A 21197-nucleotide genomic window follows, 5' to 3' on the forward strand; every position below is an offset into this window, starting at 1 on the left:
CCCAGAGATCATGACCTGAGTTGAAACTGAGAGCCGGATGGCCAACCAACTGAGCCACCAAGGTGCCCCAAGAGTTGTGATTTTAATAAGGACTTCCCGAATCCCTGGTGCAGGAATGTCTGTGATGGAGCACAATATGAGAATTCTGTGTGCACGCACACTCACTCACAGATGTGCGCATGTAGTCACTAGTAGAAGCTGAGTCCTCACTTTGTGCAGGCCCTGTGTGAGGTGCATCCTATATGGGACCCTATTTTGTCACAGTGACAACTCTTACACCATTAGGATTGCTAGTATTACTGTGAGGTGAGGGTGAGGAAAGTGAGATTCAGAGATGTGGAAGTGAGCTTTCTGAGAGGGGGCAGTAATAATGTGTGGAACCGGGACTTACGCTAAAGTCTCTGACCCCAAGTCAAGCGTGCTTTCCAGAAAAGATGACACCCAAGTGGGGTGGACATAGAGGCCCCTTGGAGTGAGGGTATGCTTGCTCCTTTGTCCTTCACATAAAAGATGTCCCTAAACCACAGACACACTCTTTTCCCCACCACCAATAGCGGGAACCAGCCAGGTCCTTGCTATCATGCCCCATGTGCCAATCTAACTTAGGGCCTGGAAGCTTCTCCTGTGGTGTCTCCATGTCCTTTGCTCACAATGTGACAATAAATGAATGAGACTGATGTGACCAGATGCATATGGAGATAAAGTGAATTTCTTTCTGGCCATGCCTTACATATTTCTGTTCTGGGTTTCAGAAGCTGTTAGGTGAGCTAAATCTATTCCTTATTTATCTCCTGTTCTCCTGCAGGGGTCATAGGGGTGAACCGGGTTGGGAGCCTTTGGCAGAGGAACACAGAGCGTTAGCCCTGCCTTGGGTTCCGAAAGGCTCGAGGCTGCTCCCTTCACAAGATGCTTCACGGGGAAATATTTAAAAAGCAGGTTGGCAGAGAGTTCTAGGCTTCGCTCCTGGAAAGAAGTCTTCATCTACTTTTATGCTAGAAAATAATACTTCCTCTGTCTGTAGAGGGTGGAATACAGTTTTTTGCTTTTGAAAATCCTCGGGGCTCTTCCTTACACCTCCCAAAGTGTCCTGGTAAAGCCTCGCCCACAAGGTACAGCCAGGTAATCTGATGCCATAGGCCAGGTGGGCCGAAATGCCGACCGGCTGCACTGGATCCAGTTTCTCATTAGGGATAGATTTTTGTTGTTGCCCATGTTGTTGGTTTATAAATACAGAGTGCCAAATATGCTCAAAGAGGAAGCTAGAGCAGTGCTTCTTAAACTGGAACGTGCATATGCATCACCTGGAGGTGTTGTTAAAATGCAGACACTAAGTCAGCAGGTCTGGGTGGGGCTGGGATTCTCCGTGTCTAGCAGCACCCAGGTGAAGCTGATGCTGGCCAATCTGTGGGCCACACGTGAGGGCCTACCAGTGGTGCCCAGGGAAGAGCTCCTGGATGATTCCTAGCCCCCCCCACCCCCCACACACAACCCCCGCCCCAGGCTTTGCTTCTAACCTCCCGATCTGACCCAGGAGTGACTGTGCACATCTTGATGTCTAGGTTTGTCCACCCCCGTTTCGGGCCCATCAAATGCATCCGCACACTCCGAGCCGTGGAGGCTGATGAGGAGCTCACCGTGGCCTACGGCTACGACCACAGCCCCCCAGGGAAGAGCGGGCCTGAAGCCCCGGAGTGGTACCAGGTGGAGCTGAAGGCCTTCCAGGCCACCCAGCAGAAGTGAGAGGCTCGGCCCTGGGCTTCCGAGACCTGGAATAGAAACTTGGATCTATGCACTACGTTTTCCGACAACGGGACAACCAGGGACTGCTCATGCTGTGACATCACATCCTCTCACTCCACGTTAGCAACGACTTTCTCGCATACTAACTAGGTTTGACTGTATTACTCATACCAGATTTAAAATTAGCTAGCCTTGCAACAACGTCCTACTGAGAGGTATTGTCGAACACTTGACACAGACAGCGTGATGTTCTTGGGTGGTTCAAGTCTAAATCTGTACCACACTCAGAGATGCCAAATGATTAGACTGAAAAAGGGAAAGGGGGCTTTTCAGTCATTTTTAGTCTGTGGTTTTTCCATGATGTTTTTTCCTATGGCCAACATAAAATGTGTGTTCACACTTGCATACGTGCCGTACGGAGGATAGAGGATTACTACATTTTTATTCTCTAAATGTAGTATAATTTGCCTTTTAACCTTTGATCTGTATCTTGCAATAGAATGGCTTTGTTCTTTTTTTTTTCCTAGCAAACAGAACCCCACTTTTTTGAGTCATTTCACCCCTCAGTCCCATTCCCTCTCTTAGATATCTTTTACAAGAGAAAAAACTTCCAAATGGATTTCGTGTCAGTGCCAGTGCGTAGGTCTCTCTGGCTCTTTCTAGATCATTGTTTCATTATTATGTCCTAATATAAAGAACTGGCTCATAGGGCCGGGGTATTATAGAACTATTATTCTCGCATGTAAACAAAGATACCTTTGCTTTAAGATGTGAGAAGAAATGAATTTACTTTGTTTGCATTAAGTTATGGGAGAGTTGTAATATATACTTTAAGAAAGGAGAGAGGGAAATTAGTATTTCTAAGCAGTAACTGTGGCAATTTTGCAGTATCTTCAATAGTGCTAGTAATTTCTTCTCGGGTACACATTAAATGTACATAACATAGAGCAGTCTGGCTTGTGGCGCAGTGCACTGAATTCAAAAGTCAAATAACAACCTAGAATTCTGCCGCAGAATTCTAAAGTTGGGTTTTTTTTTTTTTTTAATTGCTGCTGTTAGGAGAGACATACTGATCACTAGGTGCAAATCAAACCTTAGTGCTAAAACTCTTCATTGTCGTATTTTCAAAGCACTTACCTGCTTCAAAGCGTTGTGAATTAAGAATAACACCTGTATAGTTTAAAAGCAACGATATCACTAGCATTTCAGCCATTTTGCAAGCCACGTGTAATCACAACTGCAGAAATAAGGAGAAAACCCCTGTTGTTTTAGTTTAACTGCTAGTTAGGTGTGTAGTGTACCTGGGACGGCTCTGAGTGAATCCTGAGAGCTCGGGGCTTTGGCAGGTGCCTTCACCCCATGCCGTAGCTGTGGCTTCCTCAGATGCCCCGACAAGGCTGCCAGCGGTGGCACCTGTCGCCTGAGCCAGTTTGGCCTTGAGAGCGAGCGCTTTCCAAGCCTCCGCCCATAGGGAGCTCTGGCCGAGCAGAGATCACTTGCTGGCAGCGAGAAGAGTAAAGAAATGGGCAGGAAGGAAGTTTGCTATTTCTTGTCAGGTACACGTTGCTCTTAGGAGGAATTTAACAAAAGTGCTTGACCCGGGGCTGCTCACAACTCTCCGTTCGTGTGGCCCCTGGGCACAGGATTCAGCCCCCAAGAGAGTGACAGAAGGAGGCCCTTCCCTCCTTTGCAGGGCCAGGCTTCCCGGAGCCCCTCCCCGCCCCCCCCCCCAGCGGTGCCAGCACACACGGCCAGTGCAAGGCGTGCAGCTAACTGGAGGTGGGTCTCGGGGGGTGGGGCGCGGGGAAGCTGATGGTTCCCCCGTGAGAAGTTGTCAGGGCTGCCAGAAGGATCTCCCACAAAGGGAACCGAGTAGGGTTTTTAGATGATAGGATAGCTTCTGTTCTGTAGAAAGAAGATGGTTCTGTAAACTGTGTGACAGATGGGCAGTCTCGGGACTTGTATTTCTGATGGGTGCTTTAATTCAAATGCGTCCCAAAGCAAGTGACTGTCTTCAGGAGAAAGATGGCTTAAATTAAAGTAGCCCCAGTCAGTCAGGGCGTGGAGCCAGGTCAGTGAGCGAGGTCAGGATGGAGCAGGTCACACTTCCAACACTGCTGTGCTTTGAATGATTTCATTCCTGGTGGTGATGTCGTTCTTGTTGAGGCTGCAGTAGGGGTATAATTTCTGTCCTCCTGGGTTACTCTGATTACCCCCCACTCAAATGGAATCTTTCTTTCTTCCTTTCTTTCTTTTGATAAAAGGGATTGAAGAGTTGTAAGTAGTAATTAACCAACTAATCCATTTTTCAAATTAGGTATTGAATGACAGCACTCGGTTTAAAACCGGCAGTGTGTCTGTGACCTTCAGACAAATCAGAGGAAACAGGACACCCAAGCTGAGCCTCTCTGTCTTTCTCCCTCCTCTCTTCTTGCGTCTTCTGGCTCTTCTTTCTCCTGTCTCGTCTCTTCCCGCTTTCTCTCTTGTCTATGAGAATGTCTTGACGTCCCTGTCCAGCTGATCTCTTGCTCCTTCCCGGCCTCTCCCTCCCCATTTTGAGTGTCTCTCCTCTCTTGCTGGGCCCTCTGTGTGCACCTCTGTGCCTTCACTGTGTCTCTGCCTGGCTTTGTGGCGCCTGCTCCCCCCCCGCCCCTCCCCCACTCCCAAACGGAAGGCCCTGTCACAGAGTGGACTCCGAGGGGGCTTGAGATTCACTGTGTTCTGCAGGTAGGTAAAGAAGTCGCGGGGGTTGAGGTTCCATAAGGAGTTAACTGGTGAGGAAGGAAGGGTTTCTCCTTGTTCGAGCCGAAGTCCTGCGAGGAAAGCCTCGGGATGTCTTTCTCTACTGAATCGTTACATCCGCTGTGGAAGGAAACGTGTCAGGAAGCAGCCAAATCGGGTAGTTTTATGAGCATGATGATCACAGCGGAATTGCGGAAGATTCCATGTGGTGAGGAATAAAGAAAGAACCTCATGCTCTCCCCAAAAACGCCGGCACCTGTACGGGTGCGTGACGCCATAGTCTCGAGAAGATTCACTCTGAGCTGTCTCAGCCCAACTCCTGCATGACTAGATCTTTCCTTAGCAGCTTTTCTCTGACAAAATATTATCTTGTGTTAGAGCTAGGAATAGGAACTAAGCTGTGGGACTGTGTCCCCGCGTGGACGTTTGGATGGACTGACAGAGGCAGAACCGCTGTAAGGACTGACTTTCTGACACAAAGCAGAGAGGAGATTAAGAGGCAACAGGCGGGGAGGACTTGAGTTTTGTAGGACCTATTCTTATTTTAACCTGCTTCGTCCCTGGTCTACTTGAGAAATGAAGAAGGAAATTCGTTTTTCAAGACCTCTTTGAACCTGTCCGGGGCGTACCGTTCAATTTATTTGCCTTCTGGGGGTTCTTCACACTTGAAAAAGGATTTCCTTGTCACCAACAACCTGGAAAGGCCAACATGGAGGCAAGTGTAACCATTTACAACATGTACTGGTAACTATGAAAATGGCAGTAACTGTGAACAGCGAATTCAAGGGTTGCCTTCTTAGTGAGACAGTGTGTGGCACTTTAGAAACTTTCCTTTAATATGTAAAATTTTAAATCACTCGCGGCAAAGTGGATCGAAGATCTTCCAAGAAGGGATAGTTTTCTGTTTTGCCTTGTTTTAAAAACCGTTGCCTCAAGTTTCTGTCTTAAGAGTAGTGATTTACAATCCAGACATCTTTTCTTTTAGAAAAACAAGCGAAACTATGTTGCAAGACTGATAGTTGTAATGTTTATTTGCCACAGATCAAAGGTTCACAAAATATCTTTAAATTTGCATCTACTTGAGGTACCTTGATAGACTGTTTTTTTCTTTGATCTTTCCCTTCAGGAATTTGGAGCCTTGGTGTCACTTTTTTATTTAAAAAAAAGTACTAAATTTTAATAGTTTTATTTTGCCAAATGTGTGCATACATATTCAAAGCAATGAAACTATTTCAAGCCATACAACCACAGGGGTGGAAACCCTTTTCACAAATTTTAATGTGTTTGTATGTAAATAGATGTTTGTATGAAATATTTTCATGGTAGAATGAATATATTTAAATGAAGTCGAATTATTCCAGTGCTATTTAAACAAATTACAAAAATTTTTGGTGAGAATTATCTGAGTCTATGGAGCTATAATGCAGATCAATTTTGATTTTTAAAAATCAAAAGCCTACCAATAACTCTGACTCATGGCAACTTCCCTGCGTCGTTGCATCCGACACGGAGAGAGCTCGTAGGCTTCCCCAGTGCCTCAGCCGCTTCCTCGTGTAAGTTAGGTGCTCATGGAGGTGTGTCCACCTTTAAGTGACATCACTCCTGGCCTCCGAGGGCCTGCGAGTGAATTAGAGGCATTCGAGACACCGGTGCAGTTATCCGGAGCACAATTCCTTTGCAGGGCAGCAGAATCAGAAGCCACGTGGCCGCGCGACCCTCGCAGCTGGGTTTTCTGGCCACCATCAGCCTTACTGCCTAGTCACACACGTCAGGGAGGCTGCCCTCAGTGGAGTTGGGGTTCAGACCCCAGGGTGGAACTTCACGGTTTTGCCAGCAGTCCCGGCCTCCTGGCCTCCACCTCACAGAGAGGAAGGAGGGAGGGAGTGGCTGGCAAGGGGCCCATTTCTCAGCACAGTACATTTCCTGTCTCAGCTCTGGGAGACTATGCACCTAAGCACCAAACTTCCAACCAGAGAGAGACGTCCTCGGATAACGCAAATCCTTGCTTCCTCTGTCTGTGACTTTACACACTGTTGTTAGAAGTCGTTGTAATAGCAAGACCAATCGCATCTCTGGGACATACCTCCCAACTCTCCTGACTCTTATGTTACTAGAACACTCCTTTATAATGGTATTCAACTTGAGTGGGTTGTTTTGGTTTGTTGTTTTGGTTTTTTTTTTCCCCCCTCTGCTTTGGTCCTGGATATAATGAAATGATAAATATGACAAAATTTTCACTGTGTCTACTAGCAATATGTACACAACATGCCAGTGTATCTTAACATAGCAACTTGGTTATATTTTGGGTTACTATAATTAACCTCGATTCTTGTATTGGGAAACCACAGGGATGTGTAATGCCTGCTTATCATGGAAGAAATTAGGTTCATGGTCTGAGCTCCCTCCTTCAAAAGGTTTCCTCCTGGGTTTTCTATGTTCTCTTTTTATCCTGAAATGCATTTATTAGGTTGTGAGGTATGTTTAAGGATTGGAACCTAGGGGTAGGCTTTCAGCATTTATTGCAACCAAAAGTTAACCCCATCACAGTTAACAAAAGATTGGTCTTTTGTGGAATTTGAACTAAATCTATGAGCCTTATTCAATATCTATAATTCTATGATTTTTTTAAATTATGGGAAATTAATGAAAGATGTTTACATGAATAATGTTTGCCCTTACTGTGTTATGAATGAGTTTTTTTGTAGTGTGTCTGGGTGCATGTGCAAGAGAGTAGGAAAAATGTTTCTGAAACAAAACTTGACAAAATATTTGTAATGAAAAGTAAATTTAAAGATTGCTATAATTGCGCTATAGAAACAATGCAAGTATTAAACAACATATACAATCATCTCTCATTGTCTTCCTTTGGTCATTTAGGGCAGAAAGGCAGTAACTTTTTTCTTTATAATTTTTAAAAGATTTATTTATTTATTTATTTATGTATTTATGTGTTTATTTAATTATTTATTTCAGAGAGAGAGAGAGAGAGAGCGCAAGGGGGGTGGGGGGGCAGAGGAAGAAACAGACTCGCTGCTGAGTGGGGAGCCTGACTCAGGGCTCCATCCCAGGACCCTGAGATCATGACCTGAGCCGAAGGCAGACATTTAACCACCGAGGGGCCCTATTATGACATGTCTACCTATGTGTTTAAATTACTAAGCAAACTTTACATTTTGAGTTTTGGGGGTTTTGTTTTGTTTTGTTTTGTTTTTTTAATTAAGAAAGTTGGTCTTGGGTTGGTTTTTACATACCTTTCTGATCTTTTTTTTTTTTAAGATTCTATTTATTTGACAGAGACAGACACAGCGAGAGAGGGAACACAAGCAGGCAGAGTGGGAGAGGGAGAAGCAGGTCTCCTGAGGAGCAGGGAGCCCGGCACAGGGCTTGATCCCAGGACCCCGGGATCATGGAAGGCGAGAATTCTACCACTGAACCACCCATGCTCCAGGACCCCGGGGATCATGACCCGAGCCGAAGGCAGACGCCTAACGACTGAGCCACCCAGGTGCCCCCATTTTGAGTTGTTTTAAAAATGTCATTAGCCATTTACCATTTTCAAAGCATGAGAGGAAGGGTATGGAATGGCTGGGAGCTTTATATTTATTTAGCATGACTCCACCTGTGAATCCAGAAGAATCATCAGCATCAACCCAAAGGTCTAGTTGATTATGTAAATGTTAAGGGTATTGAATATAAATGAACTGATCAGGGGAAATATCTGAAGGATGGGAAGCTTCAGCTCATGGTTTAAAGAAGATAATAGGAATTTTATTAGATGTGGTAGATTTGGGTATCTTAGGACAGCTTTGAGCTGAGGAAACCAGGAACCCCTTGTTCCTCCCCAAATCACAGCTCACATTCCCAAACTCGCCCCTACGACGTTCCCAAAGAAAAAAGCCAATGACACACATGTAAAAATAGTACTCTGCTACCACCTGCACCTTGTGCCCAGGGACCAAAAGCAGTAGATTCTAGTAAGCAGAGTGTTATTAAGGGAGGCACAGTTAAGCATCAAACCGAAGCAGACTGTGAGATCTCCTGCTTGATCTTCCCTCCCTCAGTTGACCAGTCTTTGATTTTCTCACACTTCCTTCCATCCAAGGAAGGAAACGGAGGCAAATAAGATGACTAATCCAAACTCTGATGCTGGATCAGCTTCATCACCCGGATGGAGACACATCCATATCTGGATCTTTAAGACAGAGTTTCCCCTGTCTTAGTAAGAATATTAGTATTCTTCCTCCTTGCGGGAGAGACGGGGATGAGATTAAAATTTTAATGCAAATTGGGTAACTCTGAGAAGCTAAAATCTCAAAAGGGAGAGATCAGGCGTCTTTTTGAGTATTAAAATTGGTGTGGAGTCAAGGGTGGTAGAATAAGGTAAAGTGAGGAAGACTGAGGCCAATTATTTTAGTCTCAGTGATTGTCCCACACATACCTCTCACTAGATGTCTGCCTTGAGGTTTTAATGCACCAAACTGTTCTGTCTGCTGGTTCATATTACACTTGAAAGTATTTCAGTGGCCATATCCAGAATTAGATAAGTCATTCAGAAGGATTTTATGCTATGCTCGACATTTATTTTTTTTTAAAGATTTTATTTATTTATTTGAGAGAGAGATAGCAAGAGAACACAAGCAGGGGGAGCAGCAGAAGGAGAAGGAGAAGCAGGCTCCCCACTGAGCAGGGAGCCCGATGATGCGATGCGGGGCTCCATCCCAGGACCCTGGGATCATGACCTGAGCCGAAGGCAGACGCTTAACCGACTGAGCCACCCAGGTGCCCCTGTGCTCGACATTTAATTTCAGTTCAGCATCTGACTGATTTGGGGTGGTTCAATAAGAAAGTTCTGCCCCAAAACTATTTTAGAAAACAACTGTTGCCTTTTATATAAAAACCTAATGCTAACTCTACAGCAACATATTGGCATATGTTTTTCTTAAAATTTTGTTTCTTTGTGAAAACCAAAAGCCATGGTTTTGAAATTAGAGCCTCGCTTCTCATAGTATACATAGAAAAAGATGAATGGATTTATCTAGTTTGCTACTAAAGTTTTTACTTCAAGTATCAGAATGCTGCCAGCTTCAAGAAACATAAAAACCCAACTCAATATGGCTTAAGCGATAAAGAAAATTTATTACCGCACATAATAAGACCCTCACATAATGAGACACTGTTGAGTGACCCTGGAGTTGTTAATTCGGCAGCTCAGCCAGGTCCTTTCCATCTTTCTGCTCCGCAATTCTCAGCTTGTCAGGTTTGCCCTCAGGGACCAGCCCACCTCGCCGTCACAGCATGGCTGTTGCAGTTCCAGACACCACGGCCAGCATCCAGTGGGTGAAAAGGAAAGTCTCTTCTCTATACCACTGAGGAAACCTAAATGAGTCACTTGCAAGGGCCATGGGGGTGTCATGATTATCCAAAGGAAGCATAGGGCTTTGTGGAGAAGAGTGGGTGGCCCGAACAAAGCTGGGGTTTTCCCAGCAAGAAAGAAAGAAGAAATGACAGTTGAGCTGACCACCCACAGTATCTGCTTCATCTGCAACACAGGTTTTGTTTTATTTTCTTCAGAAAAGAAAGGTTGGTCTCTTTAAATAAATAAATGGATTTTTAAATTAATTCACATCAATTTAGAGAATTCTCAAGTGGTGGGTATGGGAGAGGTTCTACAAATACACATTTATATAGAGTTTATAAGGTGGTTTTAAATATTTAGATGATTTCTTAGCAGCCATATGATATAGGTACTGCTATTATCCCATTTTACAGAAGGGAAAACTGAGGCATAGAGATGTTAAGTAACTTGCAATTAAGTAATAGTCATGGAAGTGGTAGAGGCAGAGTATGAAGCCAGACGGCTGGGCTCCAGGCTATTCTCTTAACCACAGTTGTGGGAGCTCCTATCTCCTCCTGCCCTTTACATGCTAAGGCCATCATTAATATCCTTAGTCCTCCTTTCCCTTGTTCATTTGCTTAGCCAGCCAATCGACTGATCTCGCAGACTGTGGTCCCTCCTCGAGCCAATCCGTGGGACACCCAGACCAGCTTCCCCTACTTGTATTCTCACCACTTTCTGCCCGGATCCAGAACTCCCAGCCCCCTCTGCCTGGATTTCAGTCGTAGCTTCTCCATCGCATCTCATCTTCCATTCCTCACCTGCACCACATGAAGCTCCCTCAGTGACAAGGCTTCCCCGTTCCTGCCGGTCCTTGGTGGCACTGGGAGGGCCATGTGCTGGAAAGGAGCTGCGCTCAACAGGCAGACTGGGTTTTTGCTTTGTATTTTTGTTTTTTTCCTACTTTGCCCATCCCCTACCCGCTCTCTTCGGGCAACCACCAGTTTTTTTCTCTGTGTTTATGAGTTTGTTTCCGTTTTGTGTGTGTGATTTTTTTTTTTTTTTTTTTTAGATTCTATACATAAGTGAAATGAAATGGTATTTGTCTTTCTCTGACTTACTTCACTTCACATAATATCCCCTAGGTCAAGTGGCAGGATTCCATTTTTGTTTATGGCTGAGTAGTGTTCCACTGTGCACATATACCACCTCTTCGTTATCCGTTCATCAATCTGTGGATGTTTATGTTGTTTCCGTATCTTGGCTATGGTAAATAATGCAGGAATGAACATAGGGGCACAAATGTCTTTTCAAATTAGTGTTTTGGTTTTCTTCAGATACTCAGAAGGGGAATTGCTAGATCATTTGGTAGTTCTCATGTTAATTGCTTGAGGAATCTCTATACTATATTCCATAATGGCTGTACCAATTTACACTCCCACAGTGCACCAGGGTTTTCTTTTTCTCCCCATCCGTGCCAACAGTTGTTTTCTCTCATCTTTTTGATATTAGCCATCCTGATAGGTGTGAGGTAATAACTCATTATAGTTTTGATTTGCATTTCCCTGATGCTTAGTGAAGTTGAGCATTTTATCATGTGTCTGTTGTCTATCATCCACCATCTGGATGTCTTCTTTGGAAAAATGTCCATTTAGGTCCTCTGCCCATTTTTTAATCGGATCGTTTGCTTTTGAATCAGCCTGGTTTTAATTGGCTTTGCCACCGTCTTTGTGACATTGGGCTATAGGTTGGACTCTAGCAAATGTGGATAAAACCTGCTGCACAGGGGTGCTTTGGGATTGAAGACACAGAGTGATGTGCGCTGTGCCCCCACCCTCTCCCTTCCCCCAGTGCAGTCACCTGCACCTCCCTGTCTTTTGAAATGCTGGGCTCTCACCCCCTCGGGGCCTGTGCATGTCTTCCTCCCGGGTAGCTGCCTGGCTCCCTCCCACCTTCAAGTCCTCCCTGAAATAGGCCTACCTTGGCCACCGCACCTAAACTGCAACCCCTTTCTCCCCCCAGAATCCCCAAACCAGTCTGCCTTCCTTTCTTTTTCTCCATACCACCCATCACCTTCTAACTTACTATCTAATTTAGTAATCCATCATGCTTGTTGATGGTCTCCTCCTGCTAGACTGTCAGCTCCAGGCAGGCATGGTTTTCAGTCTGTTTCATTCACTGGTGGGTCTTCAACAGCTGATGCACAGTAAGCATTCAAGAAATTCAGCGAAGGAATGGGACAGAGTGGATCATAATGGTTAAGAGAGCTTTGGCGATCGCCTTAGGTTGAACACCCAGCTCTGTCATGTCCTAACTGTGGACATAATTTCTTTGTGCCTCAGTTTTCTTTATTTGTAAATTTGTAAGTTTTACAATTTTTGTAAAATTGCAAGAGTAATGATACCTGGGGGAAAAAAAGAAAAGAAAAAGCTTGTGTTTGACCCGTGGTGCGGGTTCACTAGCCGTGGTCCTACTGCTTCGGAATGCCAAAGCCTGCCTCCTTCCGAGAAGTCCCCAGTGAAGACGCCTTGCCCGCAAAGCTCCCCTGACTCTCCAGACCCGCCCTCACAGGTCCCCCATCTCTGCACCACACGGAGGCTGACAGGCCGCGCCAAAGCGTGTGCTGCGTAGACTGTTGAATGAGTGAAACATCTAGCTCACTTCTCACTTACATGACAGGCTTTTGGGAACCAGCAAGTGTTTCTTACTGGATGCATATCAAGCAATCTCCAAATATTTGAGGTAAGAATGACTGGGCTGGAGTGTCTTTATTTTAAAACTCATGTTCTCTGTTTGCTCATCCGTTCAACATCGATTTCTTCAGCTTTACCGTCTAACGGTCACTATTTTAGGACATGAACCACCCAGCAGTGAACAGTAACAAAGTCTCCGCCTCGTGGGGACACTGGCCAGGGAAATGCTGTGGGACAGGGGAGGGGGAAGGAGTGTGGGAAGAGATGCTCAGGGCCAAGATCGGGGCGCCCTCACTGAGGAAAGGAGAGCACAAATCAGGGGGTCTGGGGAAAGTTTCCAGACGCAGGAGGGGCTGCAAGGAGCCAAGCCCTGAGATGGGAACTTGCGTGGAGTGTCCAAGGACAGCCAGGAGGCCAGGGTGGGTGGCGAGAACAGGGCCGGGTGATGTGCTCGGAGGAAGAGCAGGAAGCCAGACCGGTGGGGCCCCCAAAGCCATTTTAAGGACTTGGTGGATTAACTCAGAGTGTACTGGGAAATCAGTAGATGATATCAAAAACTTTTGTCTGTTTTTCAAAACAAACAGCTTTGTCTAATTTCGTTCACTCTAGGTTCCAAAAACCCTTGTAAAATTTTTAATTGCTGTTGGCCCCCCCATTGGAGTGCTCGGAACAGAAGAGGGTAAGAGCTGCTTTCCTGCTATCCCAAGATCACTCTACCACTCCCACTGTTAACAGGTGGAGAACAGACTGCAGTGAGTGTGGGGCCAGGTGACAGCAGGAAGGACAAGATGACGGTGGAGGCAAACAGAAGGGGCAAGGAGAAGTGGCTGAATCTCAGACATGCCGTAAAGCCAATGACAATAGAATTTGCAGAGACGAGATACGGGGTTCTTTTCAAAGGTGTATCTTATTATTACTCAGGTATGGTGAAGCCAGCACACCAGGAACCAAGTGCCACTGAAAGACAGTTGGCTACTTGGCTACTCACCGTTCCCAGAGGAGAGGGCCCCACGGTGGAGTCGGTGCTAGTGGGGGGTGGGGGGTGGGGGGGTGGCGGGGAGGTCACGCGGGGACGTACGAATGTCAGTCGCGAGGCAGCAGGAGAAAACGTGGACAAGGACCTTGATTATGACCTTGGGGGAAGGAACAGGCGAGGCAGGGGAAGCAGCTTGAGGACTGACCACTCCTTCGAATAGTTTCAACAGGCTCTCGGGTGGAGGGGTCCTTTAGCTGCCCAGTACCTCGCCCTGGGGTGAGATGGGCCTGGCGAGCAAGAGCCTGCAAGAGCCGTGTACAAAGAAGCTGCTTGTGGTGTGGGCTCCGCAGTGGTTGCATAAATGGCGTGCGGTATTTGCTCTAAGAATCGGTAGCCCAGGGCCAGTCAAAGCAACAGAATAAAAAGACAAGCTCAATAAGCTGGGAGGTTAGAAAAGTCAAGGCTACCTCTGAATTTTGGTATAAACAACTGCAAGAATGGGGTAATCACTTGAGGAATAACTTCTGTCTCAACTGCTCCTTCTGATGGTCTTACCTCAAATCACATGCCCTTGCCCTGTTTTTATTTCTAGTGCCAAAGCAACCCATTAATTCTTCATGGTCCAGCTCCCTCTTGTGGTAAGGATCTGGTACTGTTTCAGACCTGAAGCTCTAAAACAAAAAGAACTTCAGCAAAAGGAAGATTTTAATACATTTCGAAGACAAACATAAACCCTGTGCTGAAGTTTATCCCCATCATCAGGTGGAACTTTGATGAACCAACTGAAGACACCACTTTCAGGACTTTTTTACCTTTCAAATAAGCCCAGATTTCAAAAGAGCCAATAACACGTTTGAAGACTACAGCAAACTAAGTTGAACAGAACTTGTTTATTTTTCAAAACAAACCAAAGCATTTCATGTCACCTAGCTCTTTAAAATCCCTATCTGGCTAGAGCACAGTTCTCTGCAAAACATGGGTTATAAATTCATTAGTCCTGAATTAATCTAATCTTGTACTTCCCTAACCTATCACTTCTTTTTTTTTTTTTTTTTTTTTAATGAGTCAACATGAGTTGTGAGAGAGTCGTGGATCACCAGGGGACATTACCTTCTAGTTAACCTTATGCACAAACTATGCAGAACCAAATGCAAGTATTTAAGATACCTTCACCAATGAGCAGCTTCCTGAGTTTCTTCCAATCTCTAGAATCTAGCTCATAGTTGGGGCAGAGGGATACAGTTTCTCCAAAACAAGAGAATCTTAAGTAGCTTAAAATAAAAAATGGAGTCATATTCAAGCTCACCATGTGAGCGGGATATATACTGGGGGGAGCTCTGTTCCATCCATACCTACCAAAATTTGTTCCTAAAAGGAAAATAACTTACCCCAGTAGAATGGAGATATCAGAGAAATTTCTCAAGATTTCTTTACACAGTAGAGCTATCCAAAATTTAGCACTTGGCCTGTGTGTGTGCATGTGTGTGTGTCGGGGGGGGTGTGTGTGTACTGGAACACCACTTATGTAGGGAAGATCTACAGCCCCATGACTATGTGAAACAGCCAGAAATCTGAAAGCAAGTGACTTCTGAGTGGCCAATAGCTATTCCAAAGTTCATGCCCTTTGTTCTATAGAACCTCCCTGACGCAACCACCATGGAATGTCAACCTTCCAGCCTCAGAGCCTCCGGACCCATGCGAGGTGGGGGCCAGCAAGAGAGAGGGGAGGGAGAAGCATTAGAAAATGTGGCTGGTTTTCTCGGCACCATGGCTCAAACACCTATGTACTTGAACAGCCTCTGACAACATGCTCAGCTATTGCTTTTCCAACTGAGTGGGCAGAGTCACCCGAGAATTCACTAACCATGCAGACTCTCGGACCCCAGTCGCAGAGATCCGGCATGTGGGTTGAGTCCCTGGGCAGAACATAGAAAGCCTGGCATTTCTGCGTCACAGTGCAGTCTTATCAGAGATCTGAGAATGATGCTCCTGTGTAATTAAGGAAAGATAAAAGTAAGTGGAATGTACTCTGCCTAATGATAATGCTAATTGTTGTCAGACATAGGCTTCCTCCAAGAACTCAAAAATGGCTCTTTGGGAGCCATTTTAAGATCAGAGCAGAGACATCTGCAGTCACCAGAGAAAGAATAACATGGCTGTCAAACCAGCAGGACTTGGTTCCTTGTTTCTTGTTAAGAAACAACCAGGATTTTGGAATTTACTTCAAATTCCAATACAAGAGGTAGAGAAAGGGGATGGGGGTGTACATAAAACCAGTGTGAATAATGACCTTGTGTGAATAATGATTGAAGTTGGGTGATGGGTACACGGCAGGGGAGGGGGGGTGTCATTCTTTTATACTGTGTATTTTTATGTTTCCAAATCTCCACAATAAAAAGATAAAGGAAAAAAGAAATTTTAAAAAGTGAAAGTTAGTGACCATAAGCATATCGAAAAACAAGTGTCCCAGAGGTCAACATTACCCATCCTAATTCTGTCCAAGTAATTGCCTTCCTTGAATTTCCTGGTCCCACTGGCCAAGTAATTGCTGTTGTGAATGGGTCTATCAGACAGCATTAAACATTACATGGAGATGTGAGAACTCCCCTCGTTCTGATTCTTCGTGCACCAAAGCAATCCTCTGATTGTCAGTCTGCCTTCAGGGAAATAGTGCTCTGATTGTGCTAGCACAAATCCCCAATCCACATGATATTCTTCATATTCTTCATTGGTTGTGACTAATCTAGGATTCTGGTTATCCGTCAGTTGTCTAATTAGTTATCCATTAGTTATGTCACAGAATTTTCATGATAGAAAACACGGGGTCATGTCCTTACTTGGAAAAGATCACCATCCTAATTGGTTAAAAGGGGGGAAAAGGGCACAAAAGAATGTGTGAAAGAGATTGTTCCTTAATCTGGAAAAAATGTACCTGTGTTAAATACTCATTGCATATAATCTATAAAGCCACATTCTGGCTACAAGGTCATGTGAAGACATATATGTATGGTTATTAGCCATTGTTTTTCTGAGTAGAATTTCATTTACACTCCCCATCTCCTCACAAAGAATTAGAGTTTACCATTTAAGATACTATTACTGGCAAATCCCCTTAAGCCGGCACTTGTAAGCGCACATCGTCACAATCCACTGAAAGGGAACGTGTCAATTCATGTATTAAAGATCAGCAATGCTAACCCTTCATGTCTGTGTCATCTATAGCCATACAAACACAAGACCTAAGTGTGCTTCCCACACTCCAACGGACTGTCTTCCACACCCCCTGGGATGTCTCGACCTTATCCTTCTGTTCAGTGGAACAGTATTTCCGGGTATCACCCAAGATAGTATTTTTTCTTTTCGTTTTTAAAAGGCTTCTTTCCATTCCAAAGTCTGATCCGATGACCCGGCCTCCCCTCGGTGCCCATTCAGCCATGATAACTGCTCAGGGATGCTGGACGTTAAACACAGAGTTGGAAGAATTGTTCACCTGTAGACACAGCAGGAGCTGTGTGACCAGGGTCGGCCTTTTGCAGAGCCCAGAAGAATGAAAGTTAGGAGAAGAGCACATTGAATTTGAGGTCAGAAGCCTGGCACTCAAGCCCTGTGAGCTCTCTATGTTTTAACACTGCTTCCCCTTTATAAACGAGCCCAATAAAAATGGCCCCACCCATGTTGCAGGCTTGTTTTAAGTATAACGCAGACGACCCCACTGGCAGACACTGGATTGGCTACCCAAAAACCATTCACAAACCATTGTTCCCTTTGCCTTCCTGTGCCTAAAATAGTCACCTTTCAAGTATCTCTTGCAGCTAGGGCTGGCCACCTGACCAATGGGATGTCAGGGGAGGGTGGAGAATCACTGAGTGGAGCCTCCAGGAAAACTATGTAAAAAAAAAAAAAAAAAGACACTCCCCAGGCATGCTGCCTTCATCTCTTACTCTCCCACCCACTTTTCACACAGTGACCTAAGTGATCTTTCCAAAATAGTAAAGCAGATCATGTCGTTGCCCTGCTGAAACCCTGCATGGACTTTTCACTGCAGTTAGAATAAAATGCAAACTATTTGCAGTGGTCTGGCTCCCCCACCCTTCTCCAGTGTCATTTAGTCCGTTCTCCCATTCACTGTACTCCAGCCAGACCTTCTGTTCCTCAAACTTGCCAAGCATTTCCCCGGCCCCAGGCCTGTGCACCTGCTGATTCTTCTGCCCAGTGCTCCCCTCCCGCTCTTTAAATGGCGTTCTGTCTCTTTCAACTATCAGCCCTGAACTCCTCCAGTGTGTGTTGGAGATGCCGTCCCTGACCATTCTGTCTCAGAAGTCCTGCCCATTTACCCCCTAGCTCATTACCCAATTTGTTTCCATGGTTATCCCTTATTCCAATCCACAGTTATTTTGTGTATTTATCTATTTGCTCGGTGCTTGTCTTCTATCACTCGAATGTAAGCATCAGTGGGGTTTTCAGTCTTGTTCATTGCTATATCCCTAGCCCCTTGCATGGTGCCTGAGACATAGGAGGCTCTCATTTGATATTTGCTGAACAAATGAATGCATCTTCCCTGTGGATCTCCATCTCCTATTTCTTCTTCATCAAAGGAAATGAGAGGCTAAACAAGAGTTTGTAGCAGGAATAACAAGCACGTAACACAGGATGTGTAGGATGGTGAGATGATTTTTCCGAAGTGGTAATCAGGGGAGCCAACTTGGTAGCAACAAAACAGAACAAAAGTAAGGGAGCACTTGCGATTGGCCTGAGAGTGGCATGCGGTGGCAACCACCGTGTGGCCCTCATCAGCCCGTAATTATCTGGATTGCCATGGCTGTAGACACCGTAGGGAGTCTTGAGAGAAGACATTTGGATGTGAAGGTGACCCAGGCAGTGAAGGTGAAATGCCTGCTTCCCACAAATTCCGCATCACATGCCCGGGGAGAAGGGGCGCTCACTGTCCACTTAAGTTCCCATTTCTCTTTACTTCCTCTCCTCACAGTCTCCTCTGTTCAAATCAACTGCTCTGATTCGTCCTCACAGAGTTCCCTTTGCTGGAATAGATTTCAAACCGAGGAGAAGGAGGCAAAGATTTCCGGGGAAAGCAGAGCTTGCAAAGTTAGACAAACCTTGCTCAATCCCTTTCCAGCAATACTATTTTAGAAAAGTTACTTAGGGACACCTGGGTGGTTCAGTCGGTCAAGCACCTGCCTTCGGCTCAGGTCACAATCCTGGGGTCCTGGGATGGAGCCCCACATCAGGCTCCCTGCTCAGCGGGGAATCTGCTTCTCCCTCTCCCTCTGTGCTCTCTCTCTCAAATAAATAAATAAATAAAATCTTAAAAAGAAAAAAAGAAAATGTCCTTAATTTCTCTAAGAGAAGCAATAATATCTACTTCATAAGGGTTATTGTAAAGATTAAATGAGCTAATGTATAAGGCACCCGGTTCAGTATAGACGAGAATAATAAAGTTATAACTTTAAAACAAGCGGGATGGGCTTGAAGAGGATTTAATGAGGAAAAGGGTGTATGTGTGTGATACTGTGGTTTATAATAAGAAATATGAATTGGTCTTTAGCCACAGCTCCTGGCCCAAGCTCCCCAAACCCTTGGAATTTCCTACTAAGAACAAAGGAATTATCTTTTGTTATAATATTTGATCTTTTGCCCTTAGTTCTTGAAGTAGCTTCAGAGCAATAGAGGTGAAATGGGGGGGCCTTGTTATTAATAACAGCCCCTTTCAATCACCCCTCATTGGGTTAATGAGGTTACTCTTGGAAAGCACCTCGGTAACCTGAGGGTAGAGGCTGGTTGCCCACAGAACCAACCAGGTGATAAGAAGGTCGAAACTTTCAGCCCCACCCCCTGACCCCTAAGGAGGCAGAGGGGCTGGAGATTGAGTTCCATCACCAACAGTCAATGATTTAATCAATTATGTAATGATTTAATGGAGCCCCTGTAAAAATTCCTGACCTATGGGGTTTGGGAAATTTCAAGGTTGGTGAATGAGAACACGATGGATGCGTGTGCCCAGAGGGTGACCCACCCTAAACTCCAGAGGGACAGAGGCCCCTGTGTTCAGGACCCTTCTGTGTATCTCTTTGTCCAGCTGTTCACTCGTATCCTTTAATATCCTATGATAATAAATTAGTAATGAAGTGAGTAAACTGGTTTTCCTGAGTTCTGTGAGCTTCTCCAGCAAATTAGTTAAACATGAGGAAGGGGTGGTGGGAAATCCAAATCATAGTCCGTAACAATCTTGTGATTGGCATCTGAAGCGGGGATAGTCTTGTGGGATGAGCCCTAAACCTGTGGGATCTGACACTCTCCCCAGGTAGATAGTGTCAGAAGTGAGTTAAGTTTGTGGGACACTATTGGGGCACCTGGCTGGTTCAGTGGGTGGAGCATGACTCTTGATCTCAGGGTTGTGGGTTTGAGCCCCACGTTGGGTGTGGAGATTACTTAAAAAATGAAATCTTAAAAAAAAATTGGGAGGACGCCCAGTCAGTGTCTGCTGAGAATTGGTGGTGTTTGAAAACACATGTCAGAAAAGGTATCTATGAAAAACCTACAGCAGACCTCATATTTACCATTTCTCTTTAAGATCAGGAACAAGATATGTGTGTCAGCTTCACCCCTCCTATTTAATATTGTGTTGAACATCTTGACTGGTGCAATAAAACTAGAAAAAGGTAAAAACTGTATAGGAATTAGAAATAACCAAAAAAAGTGCTCTTATTTGCAGGTGATCGATTACTTATGTAGAACACCAAAAAGAATCTACAAATAAATAATTAGAATTAATGAATATTTCACTTGGTTCCTAGGTAAAACCAATATACAAAATCAATATATAGAAATCAAGTATATTTCTATACATTAGCCACAAGAAATTAGACAATGAAGATTTGTAAAGCTGTCTTTAAAAGGGAACCAAAAGAAAGTTCTTAGAAATAAGTCAAGTCCTTTAAGAAGAAAATTATAAAACTTTATTCAAAGACATTGAAGAAAGCCTAAATAAATGCAAAGATTTAACATATTCTTGGGCAGGAAGACTCAACTTTGTTAATATGCCCATCCCCTACACTGATTGATAACTTCAAAGCATCTCAGTTAAAATCCCCAGCAGGATTTTCATAGAATTTGACAAGTTAAATCTAAAACTTAGGTAGAAAAACAAAGGTTCAAGAATGAACAAGACTCTGGCTGAAGAGCAAGGTGAGAGACTGTCTCTGTTAAATATCAAGATATAAAGCTCTTGATATAAATATCAAGATATAAATTAAAGAATGTGTAGTATCAATCTGGGAACAAATAAACCAATGGAATAAAATAAAATAAACCAATGGAAACATAAATGCATAAATAGTGCCTTTACTGATAGAGTAGTCACTACAGATCAGTAGGAAAAGGGTGGGCTACTTTAATAAATGGTGCCCAAACAATAAGATATTCATATGGAAAAAAATACAAAATTGGATTCTTACTTCATATTACACATAACTGAATTCTAGTGTATTAAAGACTTCAATATGAAAAACACAACCATAAAACATTTAGAATAATATAAATGGAATATCTCTTTTTACTTCAGGATAAGAAAAAAATTTAAATCAGACACAAAAACACACAATAAAATGATAAATTCAGCTATATAAAAATGAAGAACAACTGTTCTTAGAAAAACACCATAAGAAGAATAAAAAGACAATCCACAAAACTGGGA

General features: G+C 44.3%; 1 protein-coding gene across 1 annotated transcript in view; it reads left to right on the forward strand.

Moving 5' to 3' along the window:
• The window catches only part of SETD7 (SET domain containing 7, histone lysine methyltransferase), a 46490-nt gene extending 39160 nt beyond the window's left edge, over nucleotides 1-7330 (forward strand). Inside the window, exon 8 of the mRNA XM_028102259.2 lies at nucleotides 1560-7330. Within this exon, the coding sequence (XP_027958060.1) occupies nucleotides 1560-1740 (181 nt within the window). The 3' untranslated portion in view covers nucleotides 1741-7330. The remainder of the gene's footprint in view (nucleotides 1-1559) is intronic.
• Nucleotides 7331-21197: the final 13867 nt, after the last annotated feature.

Source organism: Eumetopias jubatus, unplaced genomic scaffold (assembly GCF_037043125.1).
Source record: "Eumetopias jubatus isolate StellerSeaLion01/CBP00866 unplaced genomic scaffold, mEumJub1_p1.0 scaffold_2, whole genome shotgun sequence".
NCBI lineage: Eukaryota > Metazoa > Chordata > Mammalia > Carnivora > Otariidae > Eumetopias > Eumetopias jubatus.